The 14,475-nt window shown below is 41.7% G+C and overlaps 1 protein-coding gene across 5 annotated transcripts in view; it reads right to left on the bottom strand.

Moving 5' to 3' along the window:
• The window catches only part of KIF13A (kinesin family member 13A), a 203,793-nt gene extending 194,421 nt beyond the window's left edge, over positions 1–9,372 (bottom strand). For 3 of the 5 annotated variants that reach the window (XM_073331926.2, XM_073331924.2, XM_073331929.2), the window contains exons 1-2: positions 8,765–9,371; positions 8,013–8,106 (exon numbers count right to left, since the gene is read on the bottom strand). In XM_073331926.2, the coding sequence (XP_073188027.1) occupies positions 8,013–8,106; positions 8,765–8,819 (149 nt within the window). In that variant the 5' untranslated portion in view covers positions 8,820–9,371. Of the gene's footprint in view, positions 1–8,012; positions 8,107–8,764 lie in introns of all 5 variants that reach the window. The other 2 variants (XM_073331923.2, XM_073331925.2) reach the window with 1 other exon arrangement.
• Between the last annotated feature and the right edge of the window lie 5,103 nt (positions 9,373–14,475).

The following is a 14,475-nucleotide window of genomic DNA, read 5'->3' as shown; positions in this document are numbered from 1 at the left end:
AAAGTGCTCAGTACTATTGCTGAATGAAAAGAACTCCATTTAAATAACTTTCAAGGTTTGATTTACCTTCACTCAAAAGAAGTTAGGAATTAATCTTTGTCCTATTACAATTCAACTAGTACTGTATAAACGCCATATCTCTAGATCATTAGTTCAAATCCAAGTCAGCTTAATAGTGATGAAAAGTTGTTAGTGACTGTGTGAAGCCAGTAGCTTCAGATTAACTCCTAGTATACCTCACAAGCCATCAATATATCATTATTAATTATATAACAATTATCATTATTGTCCCATTCAGTATTACAGGCTGAAAAAAGTCTAAGGCTGATTACAAGTGAATTTATTGGCTCATAATATGTTTGTTATCAAATTAACAGGAAGTTCCATCAAGATATATTTACGTTTTTAATATTCAAGTTTTAAATGGGGGGAAAAAAAAAAACCTACCAGAATAGCAAGAGTCAAAATTACTGAGAGGTGAATTAGCGAAGTTGAACCAGGCCTACAGTATTGGAAGGGGGTTCATTTGCCTTCCAAATGGAACTGGAATAAAGGAGCACCCTCTCGAGCACTGGAAATACAGAATATGTCTGCTTGTGTAAGAAGTCCCACTAATAGTTCTCCAGCACAGGCTTCTCTCACTCCTTTGCGCTGATCAGTTACTGTATGCTCAATCGTCAAGCTGTTTGTTAGCACCATCTCTCTCCTTAACTCATTAATTCCTCGAGTCATTCAGTGGTAAAGGCCTGTGCTTTTGGCAGTAAGAGTTCCCAATTCAATACCCACCAACAATCGATGGAGGGGTCCCTAAAGTTGTAAGTGGATTTGAAGGTCTGTAGACCTCAGGCTCTCAGGACAAGCTTCCTCTGACAGTATGATGTCTAACACGCTGGCTAAGTGAATCTTATTTACTTCTACTGATTACTCCCTCTATGTAGAGGCAAAAAGAAAAGGAGTACTTGTGGCACCTTAGAGACTAACCAATTTATTTGAGCATAAGCTTTCGTGAGTTACAGCTCACTTCATCAGACGCAATGAAGCGAGCTATAGCTCACAAAAGCTTATGCTCAAATAAATTGGTTAGTCTCTAAGATGCCACAAGTACTCCTTTTCTTTTTGCGAATACAGACTAACACGGCTGTTACTCTGAAATCTATGTAGAGGGTAAGAGATATTACTGCTGCTATCAGCTAATGGAGTTACTCCTTTAGTTAACATGGTATAGGCCTGTGCTTTTGTCCTGGAGGTCCCAAGTTCACTCCCAGCTGACCAACGAGGGCACAGATTGTTGTACGGCGGCAGCCCTGGCTTTAATCTTTCACACGCTTAATGAATGCGTACAATTGTGTCTTTCACTATACTGTAGTTCTGTATTTGCTATAGAGACATCATATTCTGAAGCCTGTAATCACACCCACATACAAGGACAAGGAATCGCATGATCAGAAAAAATATTCAGTTATTTTATAGTGCCTGTACAGCATTCCTGCAGTGATTAGTTATTCAGTATTACTGGCACTAATTACTTCCATTAACAGGCTCAGAGAGGCAGGGGACAAATAAGCAGAGAGCTTGAGCTACTCGCTCACCTTTAAGCATAAAATGCAAGGCTCACTGACAGGGCAACCAATGAGGCTACCTCTACTTATCAACTTTTACCTAGGAAAGAAAAAAAATTACTCTATTTTTAAATTACAGGTCTTTTAAAAATATGTATTTCATTTCTTAAAGCAGGAAAATTCAGCAGTAATCCTAATCTCAAAACAAACATTTATATGGCTAAAATAATCAGCTTTGTAAAAATAATCATTCAGACCAACCACAGGATTTAAGTATGTCTACAGGGTTGCTAATCTCTTTAACAAACTACTTCAAAATTTCATTGTCTGGGGTGTTCCTAACATTTTATGATAGATCTGCAAGAGAAACTTTTGACTCGTTCATCTTTTTTGACCTCTCACTTTATAAATTTTCCACCAATGGTCATATAAAGGAAGGCTGGAAAACTGGGAACAACCATTCAAGACAACACCAAGACCGGTTATCCTTTTTCCCCTCAAATGCTTCTTTTCTGTTCTTGTTCCGATATGCAGCCAAACTATTTCTTCTATTCAGAAAAGTTTGCTTATAATTCCAAGAGCCTCTAACATGAGCTTCCTCCAGCAGTGCCATTTATAGACCCAAGCACAAGGTACTTCTAGCTGTCTGGATTTTAAACTTATTAAAAGAACAATAGTTTTCCCCATTCACCCTGCTTCAGGCCACCTCAGAAACAGCATTGCCACATAGCCATAACCTGAACTCTAGGATTTTTAATGATGTGTAATTTGACAACAGCAGTCTTCTGGAACAGGACCTAGTCATGATTCAGGTAGGAAACTAAGTGAAATGCTGCTGAAACAGTTCTGAAATGCAATTTCCCACCTCATATATATATATTCCATAAAGCGACTGCACCTCTTCTTGGAAGAGGATTCAAAGCTAGTAGTTCACAACCTGAACACTGAGGCATAACAGGAAAACTAATTTATGAGAGGTCAAAGTCAGATTACTTTTACAATTTCCTATAGACAAAAGGCAGTGGTCACTGTTATTCTATCCACTACCTCAGGCAGGTGATTATTTAGAGCACATGCATCCAAGCCTCTATCTGGTTGATAATTCCTTCAGACATGTGGAGAGTTAGCAGCTGTCTCATTTCACTTGACACTCCTTTCTGACAAGTTTCAGTTTAAAGCAGTGACTGTTACAACACACACAAACTCCCCAGAGCAGTGACCTTCTCCTCCCAGTCTCCTCTGATGCTCCAAATAGTGGTAAATCAAAACAAACTACAACCACTGAAGTTTATACAGATTCATGATCTCCCCCTCCTCTGGAAACAGGAAGGAGCAGAAAGAAAAGCAGAATTATTGTTTAGGAAAGAAATGTATGGAATAATTGGTTTTTAAATATTAACTAGCTAGGAAATTAGTGACTCGAAGGTAATAAGCAGTCATTTAAAAAAAGCAGAGAGGCCTACAAAACTCCTAAAGAGGAGCCAGGAAACATTACAAAATACCACCCAGTATTATTCTATAGCTCTTATCAATCTACAATTACAATAAAAGTTTTGCTCAAGTAATGCTTTCAGGATTTAACCATTGATAAAAACTGGTAAGTAACACAAAGAGGTCAAGGGAGTAGGCAGAGCAGATGGTTTATTCATAAGAAACCTTACAAAATGCATGCAGAAAAGGTTAAGATGTCTGTAAAAAGAATTCCAGGACACTTTCTAATCTAAATAGTATATTTAAGTTCAGTTTCACATGCTAATAACCTTTTACTTAAGTTGGAAAGAAAGTATTTGAATAAAGATAAATTTGCACAAGAATATGCTTTAATGTAATAAATTTCCCAACAAATCTCCCTGGTTTCAGTCCTAGATTCTGCAGTTATATAGGAATATTTCAGTTCTGCAGGTTCCCTAGTTCCTCACTTATTTTAGTCAAGATGCAGATAATTTAGTAAATAAAAAAAGAGGACAGAGGATTAGTGTGTGTACTACTAGAGTCATTAGGGAAATCAAAACAGGATTTGCTTTTCGAAATTCATATTCTTTAGAAAAGAAACTGGCAGTGATGGGGAGGGAGGGATGAGTCTATTCCAATTAGCAAGCAGAACCCTAGCACAAATGCAAAGGAAACTCCAGGAAAGTCCATTTTACATTACTTTACAATGGGATAGCAGTTCTAAATGCAAAGCAGTAGCTTATAATACTCCCAAAATGAGCTGGAAAATTTCAGAGGCAAGACAAAAATTTCATCAAAAATACCCAGAAACAAAATGTTTTCAACATGTTCAGAAACGTTTATTCCATTTCCTAATTGTCTCTGATCACTCGGTACTTCGACTGGCTATTGCAGCATTTATTTCAGGCAACAGGATGGAACTAGTTAGGAAGATATAAAGTAACAGAATATGCTTATAAATTCTGAAAGGCAATATCCATTTCTAACAAAATATTAGTTGAGCTACAGTGTTTCATATCGTTAGTAATACAGAGAGAAGAGTTTAGTAGGGAATCTGATTTCCTTCCTCCAACTGAAGATGGACAAGTAATCTTGCCTGTGCGTAGAGGAAAGACAAAAGGTATTCCTGATTTGTTCTCCATCCACAAAAAAGTATGGCTATCAGTTAAAGAGAAAGAAACAATTACAGCTATTACTAATTACACTTAGGCCTGATCTTCCTGCTAAAAGATCCCAATTCCAATGTTCTTCCCAACATTAAAGGGAGTGCAACTGATGCCTGTTAAATGGTTCCTTTTTACATTCACTTCCTGATGCGAGTCAAAAACTGAACCAAATAAGCTCTCCCTAGCTCAATGAGACTAAAATGCAGTTGGTTAACTTCTTCTAGGTTTTGATGTCCTTGCTGAATACAAAATTAGAAAATCATATGTTTGTGGGGGCAGGTAGGCTAGCCTGCTTTGGACAGTTCTCTAAATGAAGTAATTTAGACTGAGGTGTCTTTTGTGATTAAATTTTTTAAAAGGCAATGTGACGTGGTGGTTAGAGCAAGGGACCTGGAGTCAGGAAATGTTGGATCTACCCCACTACTCTGCCGCTGTCTCACTGTGATCTTAGGCAAGTCACAACTACTGCCTTGTTATCCTCACCTGTAAAATGGGGAAAATATTTACTCACCTGTGTAAACCACAAAAATCCTACCCTTGTGAAGATTAAGCCGAAAGTTTACAAAATTAAAAAAACTCTGCTGACATATTCGTTAGATATAATTCCAAAATAAAACCAACCACCCTTATGAAACAGACAAGTTTGTACAGCTCCACTGTTCATCACCTGAGAACTGTTTCCCAAAAGCTAATCTTCTAGAAATGAGTACCAGCATGTTTAATTATAAATGTGTACGAAAGTTCTGTCTGATCATTTTGTTTTACACAATCTGTTCTGTGCATTTTAAACTTCAGCTCTAGGAGGTCCTGAAACCTATTTTGCCATCACTGATTTCTTGGCCTTAATTCCATTAAGAAAAAGCAATTATGGAAGCCAAGCCTGCCTGCTTCCTTTAGTAGAAGCCACTTGCTCTTATTATGAATCACAGTATAAACTTTTACTTTCATTTAACTATAAAGCATTTTTTCCAATATTACATTTGCCAGCTTAAATGACAGCACAACAATATAAATTTTTAAAACACTATTTCCTACATTATCTCAACTGCCTCTCCCCTCCTCTTCTCTCACAAGTATGGACAACTCTGATTAAAAGAAAATGATTACACACACTTCAGGCCCAGTTGAGCTGTGCTTACTCACAATGAGTAAAAAGTAGTCCTACTGAACTCAAAGGGAATACATACACCACAACGAACTATCCAGCAAACATGACAAAATTAGGCCCCACCCAGTGCCCCAGGCGTTCCACATAAAAGTTAACTTTGGTAAGACATTTAGCTTTTCATCTTTAATATGCAACTACAAACAAAAGTAATGGTAAAACGATCAACCAGTAATCCAACGAGTGAAATTCTAATTCGGAAATAGATCTTTCTTTATAGCAATAGTGTAACAGAAATATGAAACCAAGCTACACAAAGAAAACCCAATCCCATTTGGTGCCTTTATCTCTGCTATGAAATTAATCCAAATACAAGCAGCACTGTTGCAATGATTCAGATTAAATTAATATCGACAATGTCTTTGGAAATGCATAAAAATATAAAGAATTCCTCCAGTACCAACAGTATTGACTATTCAGATGAGGGGAAAAAACCATATGATCCAATAATTTAATATTAAATTAACGGATTTTAAGTGGTTCTGCTAAACATCAGGAGGATCCAACAAGCTTCAGGAAAAAGCTATACATAAATTCCAGATTTGGAAGACAGTGAATTACAATTTTATTTAGACCAAAACAAAAATGATCAATATTAACTGATCACAGTCCATTGCACATTACACACTTCAGGGATATTTCCAATGCACTAAATCAGACACAGTTTTGCAAAGAAAACTACTAAATTAAATATTAACAATAAACTAAGACCCCAAAGCTGCACTGAGCTACAGGTGGGCAGATCCATGTTTGTTGAAGAACCCTATTTATGCCAGTGGGATTCCATGCTGCTGCAAGGGTCTGCACATGTGGTTATCAAGACAGAATTGGGTCCTAATTCAAGCAAGGTCAAAAAGGGATAGATATTTCTATACATAACAGACGATAAAGCAAGAAAAAAACCCATACAGACAAACCACATGTGGTCTTATATTACAGTAGCATTGTAACTTCTTCCCAAATATCTGCAACAATTTTCACAAAGAGGGTAACATTCCCACCTTAAGTTAATTACCAGTAATTTAGAAACAGTTTTTTCAGGTTTTTTTTTTTTTTTTTTACTGTAGACTTTTTATTTATTTGAACATTTATTTCTAAAACTTTGATTCTACTCTGGTATATTTGTACATTTGTTTCCTTTTTTTCAGAACTATATTCAGTTTATTTCTTCCTTTAGTTTTGTACAAAATCATGAAATACGTATGGAGAATAAATTTACAGTACCAAAGTTCCGTCAAGCCTACACATTTTAGAACATTGGCTCCAATCAAGATCAGGGTTTCACTGTGCTAGGCACTATACACACACATAGTAAGAAACAGTAAATAAGTAAATAAGAGACCAAGACAACATTTATTATTCCCATTTTACAGATGGGAACCAAGGCACAGAGAGATTACATGACTCTGCCAAGGTTGCACAGAAAGTCTGGCAAAGAACCAGGAAATGAACCCAGATCTTCCCAGTTCCAAAACAGTGCGTAAACCACAAGATGGGCCTTCCTTACACTGTTATCAAAAGGATTAATGGCATAAAGCTAAACTTGAACACAAAATTTATTACATCCCAATTCTGCAGTTGGATTAGTGTAAGTGGACCCTCATACGAAGTATCAGAATTTTTAAGATGTAAAGCATCATGAAAGTGTAAAATGTCTACCAAAAAAGCACCAACTCAAATAATTCAGATGGACATATGCAGTGAGTTCTGTTTCTTCACAAAACCATGCCTATGAGATGTGCAAGCAGTCTTATGGGAAAATGGCCATAACTGATTATTTGCTTAACGTTCTGCTCTTAAGCAAAAAATATATTCAGAGCACCAAGTACAGAGATCATTTAACAGGTAACTGAACAGATCAGTACACAATGCTCTCCTCCTCATGCCCCCACCTAAATGGGGTGTGGGGGGGCAGATCTTTTCCTGCTCTGCTCTATTTTTACAATCTGGTGCATTGGTATTTTGGATGATTTCCAAAAGTATTCTTTACAGGGACTTCACAAGTAAGTGCCAGATTTCCAAATTATTTTAGTGCACTCTCTTACACTGCTTCACAGAACACCACAGAATTAATAAGGGATCCAGCCGTCACAACTTTTCAAATGCAAATATGTTGCAATCTGGTAAATACAGCCCTGAAAAATCCCTCCCCCAACATCTAAAATCCAGGACACAACTTTTGTTCCCACAAATCAAAACTGAAGGTTACAGCAACTCGTGAACAGAATCTCCTTAATGAAACTGCCAAAAATATTATGGACTTTTCAGTTTCTTGCATCCCACCACTAATCAATCTCATCTAACAGTTGATGAAAGCAATAATCTTTAAACATATATGAAACTACTAATGATCTTTTGCCTCTAACAGAGTAATGCTATTACCCCTAAATCCTCTAACAGGGTGTGGATAGAGAAACTTGGGGTCTGATTCTGATCTCCCACTGATAAAACTTCATTGATGTTATTGGCATCTTACACAGCTGCAAGTGAAAGGAGAATCAGGCTACTGGACTTTTTTTTAAAAGAGCTTCCAAAAGTAGCGGAGGCAACATTAAGATGCTGCTTGTCTCTTAAAAAAAGCACACAAACAACTCATTGTTTGAGCCCATGCTTAATCCAAAGTAGACAGGGTGGGGCAGGGATTTCAGGATAGGGATATTTTATTTGTACCTGTTATCTCCCTGTTTGATGTTTGAAGGGGGAGGGTGCAGCACAGTCTGATTCCCTTGCATCTCCACAATACATTTGCTGTTCAACTCCAACTCTAGAAGAGAACATGCCAGACGGCTTTACCTATCAGAATAGCCCCTCGTGCACAGAAGGGACCCACGTGCACCCCTCTCCATCCCGCCAAACTGGGCTTCCCCCAACGTCTCCCCAGAGCTACTTGCCGAACAACCCTTACCCCCACACTACTACTGGGGTATGTGTGTGGGGGGAAGAGAGTTTGATATTTCTCCCCAGAGCCTGAAGCTCCCCTAGCTAATCCCCAGGGCTGTTTGGAGAACTGCCCTCCTTAGGAGGAGGTTCTCCAGGCAGCCCTGCGGAGAAGATGGGGGAGTCGCAGGCTCACCCTGGACCTCCACCAGCTGAGGGAAGGTGTGTGCACCGGGGGGGGGGGGGGGGGGAAGAGAGATAGGAGAGTGCTCAAAGTGGTCTGAAAAAGCAGGGTCCGCCCCCGCGGGAGCAGCGGCTGTGACAAGGGACGCTTCAGCCGCACCCCTGAAGGGTGACCTTTTGCTCATTGATTGTTGTGGGGTCCGTGAGCGCTGACAACCCCCCCCCGACCCCCACCCGCCTTCGGGCGCTGGGGCGGAGGTGCGCCCGCTCAGCCACGGTGGGGAGAAGCAGCGGGGGGGGTGCCCAGCCGGGGGGGGGGGGCCGGCGGGCGCTCCCCGCGGGCAGCCGGCGGCTCGGTTTACCTCTGCGGTTCATGGGCCGGACCCTGACGGCCACCTTCACCTTGATCTCCGACATCTTCCCCGGCGGCGCCCAGCTCCCTCCGCGCTGCCGCCGCTGCTGCCCGGGGGCCGCTCACAGGGACGGGTCGCTGCCAGCCCCGCGCTGCCCGCGGCGAGGCGCAGCCCCAAGGTCCATCCCCAGTGCGGGGAGGGGGGAAGGGGAGCGGGAGCGGCGGCCGAGCAGCCCCGGGCGGCCTCTGCCTGTCTGACTCCGCGTCTGTCCGCCTCTAGCCTCGTTTGCATAACAGCTCCCGCCGCTCCGCTCCCCTGCGCCGCGGCTGCGGCTGCCGCCTCCCCGTCCCGACCGCCATCTTCCGCCCACAACGGCCAGCGGCTGCCTCGCCGAACAGACCGCAGCCGCCTAGGAGACGGGCGGGTTAACGCGGGGGAGGGGGGGGGGAGAGAGGTTGTTCCGGAAAGACACGGAAACAGCCGAGTGTCCTCGAGGCAGGGGGAGGGGAAAGGAGTGTCCCAGGGTAACCCCGCCGCCGCCTAGGTATGCGTATATCCTTCGCGCCCCGAGTGCTGTGCGGTACCCCCCCCCCGCCCCGGACCCCTCAGCGCATGCGCAGAGGGAACAGCGCCATCGCAAAGAGCTGCCTGCCCGTACTTTGCCCCTGTGGCGCGCGCGCAGGGCGAGGTGGGAGGGAGCCGAGCGCTGCGCGCGCAGCCGCCGGGGCGGGTGAAACAGGGCGTGGAAAGCGGCGTGGCGGGTGTGCGGCGGGGAGCGGGGGCGAGGTGCGGACCAAGGGGGATAAGCAGCTCGGCGGGGTGAATGGGGGAGGTGGGACCAGAGGGTGGCAGAGCAGAGCAGTGGCTGGGGGCGCCTGGAGAAGACAGCGGAGAGCAGACCTCTCCTAGGCGGAAAGTCCCCCCGTGAAGCCCCAGGCCCCCCACTCATGGATCGTGCAGGGTTTGACTTTGGGGGCTCCTTAGTGTCTGAGGAGTGGAAGGATCTTCTGCTTGAGGAAAGGTGAAAGCTCCCAGGTGCTCTTGCTCCCCGGGTGGCATGGGAGACGCACCAAGGAAGCGGAGGACCAGACTTGACGACCTCTGGAGGGCCCACCCATCTCAGGGTTCTGTGATAACATCAGACTGCAAGATTCACGAGCCCTTGGAGCCCTCTAGGAAGATTGCGCTCTTTGAGGTGATGCTGCGCGGTGTCATGCACTGCTTGTAAACCACATAGTCCATGTGCTGATTGTGCTGGTCCAGAAGAGAAATGGGAAAATAAGGATGATTATAGACTACTCTACCTTAAGTAGATGCGCTGTGATTGATGAGTGCACCATGACTCTATGCCTTGAACTGTTTGCTAGGGAGCCAGTGGTTCTTGATGGTGAATCTTTGATGTGCATATTCCCTCATCCCCCTGAGACAAGATGATAGAGAGAAAACCACATTCTCTGCCCTTTAGGTTTCTGTTTGGACACATGCCCCCAGGAATATCTGGAGTGCCTACCACATGCCACTGTCTTATAGAGAAAAGTTGTGGGAGACATGAACCTATTACAAGTATTAGTTTATTTATTTGGATGATGTGACTGTGTTTGGAAAAACTCTGGAGGAACAGGAAGAACGACTTCTAAAAGTGTTAGGCTGATTGGAAGCAGGACCTGCACTGAAGAGGAACAAATGTCAGGAATGCAGTTGTGGATGAGGAGGGAAGTGGCAGAGGGAAGCTGAGTGAGATCCAGGCTGATACAGTGCTTGGTTCCTGGCATAATACCTGTTTATATTTCTCCATCAAACATGGCTGCCATAAGAAATCCTTTAAATTTCTACTTTTGCTACTGGTAGTAAATTCAGATGCCAGTCACCCATCTTCTCCTGACAGGGAAGATAGTATACCACTCCAGGACAAAAAGGTACACACAAGAGACACTGGGAGTCAAGAGTCCAGATTGCCCTCATGTCCTGTATCTGGGGCACAACATCCCATGAACTCCCTGATGTTTTTCTGCCTATCTGATGGGAGAACTATTTTGGTGCCTGCTAGGAATAATAATCTTCTCAACAATTTCTCCACCAACATCTTGCTGTACCTGCTGCCCTGTCACCAGCCTCCCTGATTGCATCTCATTATTTCACAGAAGCCAGAAAAAAGGGAAAGTTTGCAGTGGTGAGAGGATGTGGAGCAGTTTTTTAATTTTAAAAGAAACAAAAAAAATTAAAATAGAGAATTTGATTGGAAAGACATAATTATTATTTGTATAGTGCCTTCAGTGCCAGAGTTGTTAAGCCTTAAATTTTTAAGGTAGTGTAAATAATAAAGCTAAGATTTTAATGATTTTAAAGAGATTATCAAACCAAATTTGACCCACATTTAGGTTTTATAAGAACAAGCTTTTAAAGAAAATCTAAGCTCAATATAACTGTTTGGATTTTTAAAAAAATCCAATGAAAACAAACTAAACCCCAACTTTTTGCAACTCAAACACATGGCAATGCTGAGTTAGAGTTAGTGCCTGAGAAAGTGAAATTGATTAACTTCAACCTCCAATCTGAGAAAAAGTAAACACACAGCAGCGTTTTCCCTGCTGTGGTGTCCAAAGGCTAGTTTAACGCCCAGCACTCTACATCTGCAAGTGTAGCCAAGCCCTTAGTGTGGTGAAAAGTACATTTAGATGTTTTTAAATGCCACCTTTAAAAACCGAAGATTTTATTTGTAACATAAGTAAAAACATGGGGTGAAATCATAGCTCTAATGAAATCAGTGTCAAAACTTTTATATATTTCAGTGGGCCCAGCATCTCATACATTTTTTAAAAAGGTTATATTTTAACATTTGTGAAATCAATCTGTTGGGTGTGTTCTAGGGAGTCAGATTTTTGACACTGCAGGGACAAGAGAAGATGTGATTCCTTATACTCAAATGGTAAATTATCCAAATAAACTTTTCTTTAGCACAATGAGAGTAAAACATTGTTGAGAGGAGTGATGTAGACAAGTGGTCTTCCTGACGTTCTACACACTGAGCCAAAATTTACTTTCAGGTACATCAGTGGGGATCCACAATATCTCCATTGAAGAGGAATTTCTCTGAATTTACCACCAGTGTTTATGATAACAGGTTTTTGTCCAGTGCTTTTAGATGGGGTTTTAGATTTTCCTTTTGCTTCTAATTCCTAATTCACAGATACATGTTAGATGGCCTAGATGTTTTTCACCTCTCTTACTGATAGTTATTTTGATTGTGTCTGAAAAATCCTGCTGGGGGACTTGAAGATCATGGGTCTACATGTAACATATTTATAGAGACACTTTAAGACTAAAATGAGTTCAGGTTGAATGGTGTTATGAGCCCCAAATGTGGGGTGGGGGAAATCTTAAGTGTCAGTCCTCTGACCAAATGCAGAATAGATGTACCTAAACATTGTTTAATGTGGCTGATGACTGCTTATTTAGGTATCTTTCAAAAATGTCTACTTTTAAGTTAACCTGACAGATCAGAATGTCTCCTTTTAACATTGTGGATCAGTAGGGGAGAGTACCATTCACTGAGTTCAAGTTTTAAAAAATGGGTCATTTTTAATTCCCCTAAATCATTAGTTAATATATCTTCAATATTTAACACCAACGCTATTTTTGAGTTGACTATAAAAAGTGTTTAAAGTTATTAAACCCCCTTTTCCCATCTGTTTTTAAAGTTTAAATGCTTAAGGGCTTGGTCCTACATTCAGTGGCAAAGCTCCCCTTTAATGAGGAGGAAGCTGAGTATCTGGCTCAGTGCTACAGCACCCTATGTTTTGGAGAGAACTAACCAGAAAATCCATGACTCAAATTGTCCCACTAAAGTCAGTGTCACTACCAGTGTGTTAGAGAGAGTAGTATTTTTCCCCACACTCTCTTGCATTCCTGGAACAAAGAGAGGAATAAGGCAATTCATGTAAGTGACTTATGTGCCCTAATGTTGCTCACTAATTAGGAACCTTGTGATGGCTGATTTCAAAGCATAATTAGCATAATCTTGAAAAATACTATTGCCCACTCTCTTCAGATGTAGAAAGAACTTTTAAATCTTAACACTTTTAACATGTTTGATATGTGTGCCATTCTTAGAGCTGGAATCTGATCATATATCTGGAATGAAATCCTGGCCCTACTGAAGTGAGGGGGACTTTTCCCACAGACTTCATTGGGACCAGGATTTCACCCTTTTAGTGTAATGATTTCCAGCTACTACTACTTAATACAATATCTCTTTGTATCCTAATAGCATAACTTAAATTGTACAACTATTAAACATTTTGCCATAGTTTTCTTTAGTTATTTTGTATAAGGGTCTCCTACAATTTTTTGAAATATCAGGTGAAGTTTTTCAAACCCATATTTAGGCATCTACATGAAAGTGGCCAATTTTCAAAATTGCTGAGCATCTGCAGGGACCATCAATTTTCAACCAGAACTCGAGCTATTCTACACATTTAGAAATTAGGCCAGTTTAGCTTAGATGCATAAATATAAATATCCAACTTTGGACATGTTGGCTTAAATCTGTTTTTGAAAACATCGATATTTTAATTATGATACATGGGTAAAATTGCAACTGAAGCTAGAAGACTATGGGTCAGTATATATGCCACCTACCTTTGAAATGTGATTATTTTACCACCACCAGTCTTACAGCAACTGCACACACTTTCTTTAAAAGACTGATTGATAATCTCTCAATTCCAGTAAAATACTTAATGAAAAGACTAACATAGTAATACTTAGCTCTTCTATAGTACTCTCCATAGGTAGATCTCAAAGTGTTTTTACAAAGGAGTCAGTATTATCCCCATTTTACAGATGGGGAAAGTAGGGTATAGAAAGGGGAAGTGATTTGCCCAAGGTCATCCAGTAGACCAGTGGCAGAGCAAAGAATAGACCCCAAGTCTGAGTCCCAGTCCAGAACAATTGAACTTCAGTATTCTTTCTGAGTGTTAAGAATGTTGGGCCCAGAGCACTATATGAAACTCTTCACAGCTGGAGTAGTTCAAAAGGATTGTGACAGTAAGCACTTTACGCAATTCCCCCGCAATAGATAATGCAAACTAAAACCAGAATAGGAGTTTTCCTTGTCCATTCCTCCCTCATTTCTTTTTCTTCATGTTTAATTTCTAAAGAGAAATCTGATTTTGTGCAATGTTGTTTTTACTTTACTGTATATCATCATACTCACCACCTGTTTTATTGTTTATACCACATCCACAAGTGGGACAGGCAATTTCCAGACGAATTAATAAAAATAAGGTGTGGCGCCTCTGCCTCAAATCTTAGGCTTCAAGGTCAGAAGGGACCATTATGATCGTCTAGTCTGACCTCCTGCACAAAACAGGCCACAGAATCTCACCCACCCACTCCTGTAATAAACCCCTCACCTATGTCTGAGCTATTGAAGTCCTCAAATCATAGTTTAAAGTCTTCGAGGTGCAGCGAATCCTCCAGCAAGTGACCCGTGCCCCACACGGCAGAGGAAGGCGAAAAACCCACAGGGCCTCTGCCAATCTGCCCTGGAGGAAAATTCCTTCCCAACCCCAAATATGGTGATCAGCTAAACCAGGGGTGGGCAAACTACGGCCCTGGGGCCGCATCTGGCCCTCGAGTTCCTGCCTGGGAGTGGGGACTGGGGCTTGCCCCACTCCGGTGCTCCAGCTGGTTAGCGGGGTTGAGGGCTTGCCCCACTC

This window comes from Lepidochelys kempii, chromosome 2 (genome assembly GCF_965140285.1).
Source record: "Lepidochelys kempii isolate rLepKem1 chromosome 2, rLepKem1.hap1, whole genome shotgun sequence".
Classification (NCBI taxonomy): Eukaryota; Metazoa; Chordata; order Testudines; family Cheloniidae; genus Lepidochelys; species Lepidochelys kempii.
This window is presented reverse-complemented; position numbering and strand designations above follow the sequence as displayed.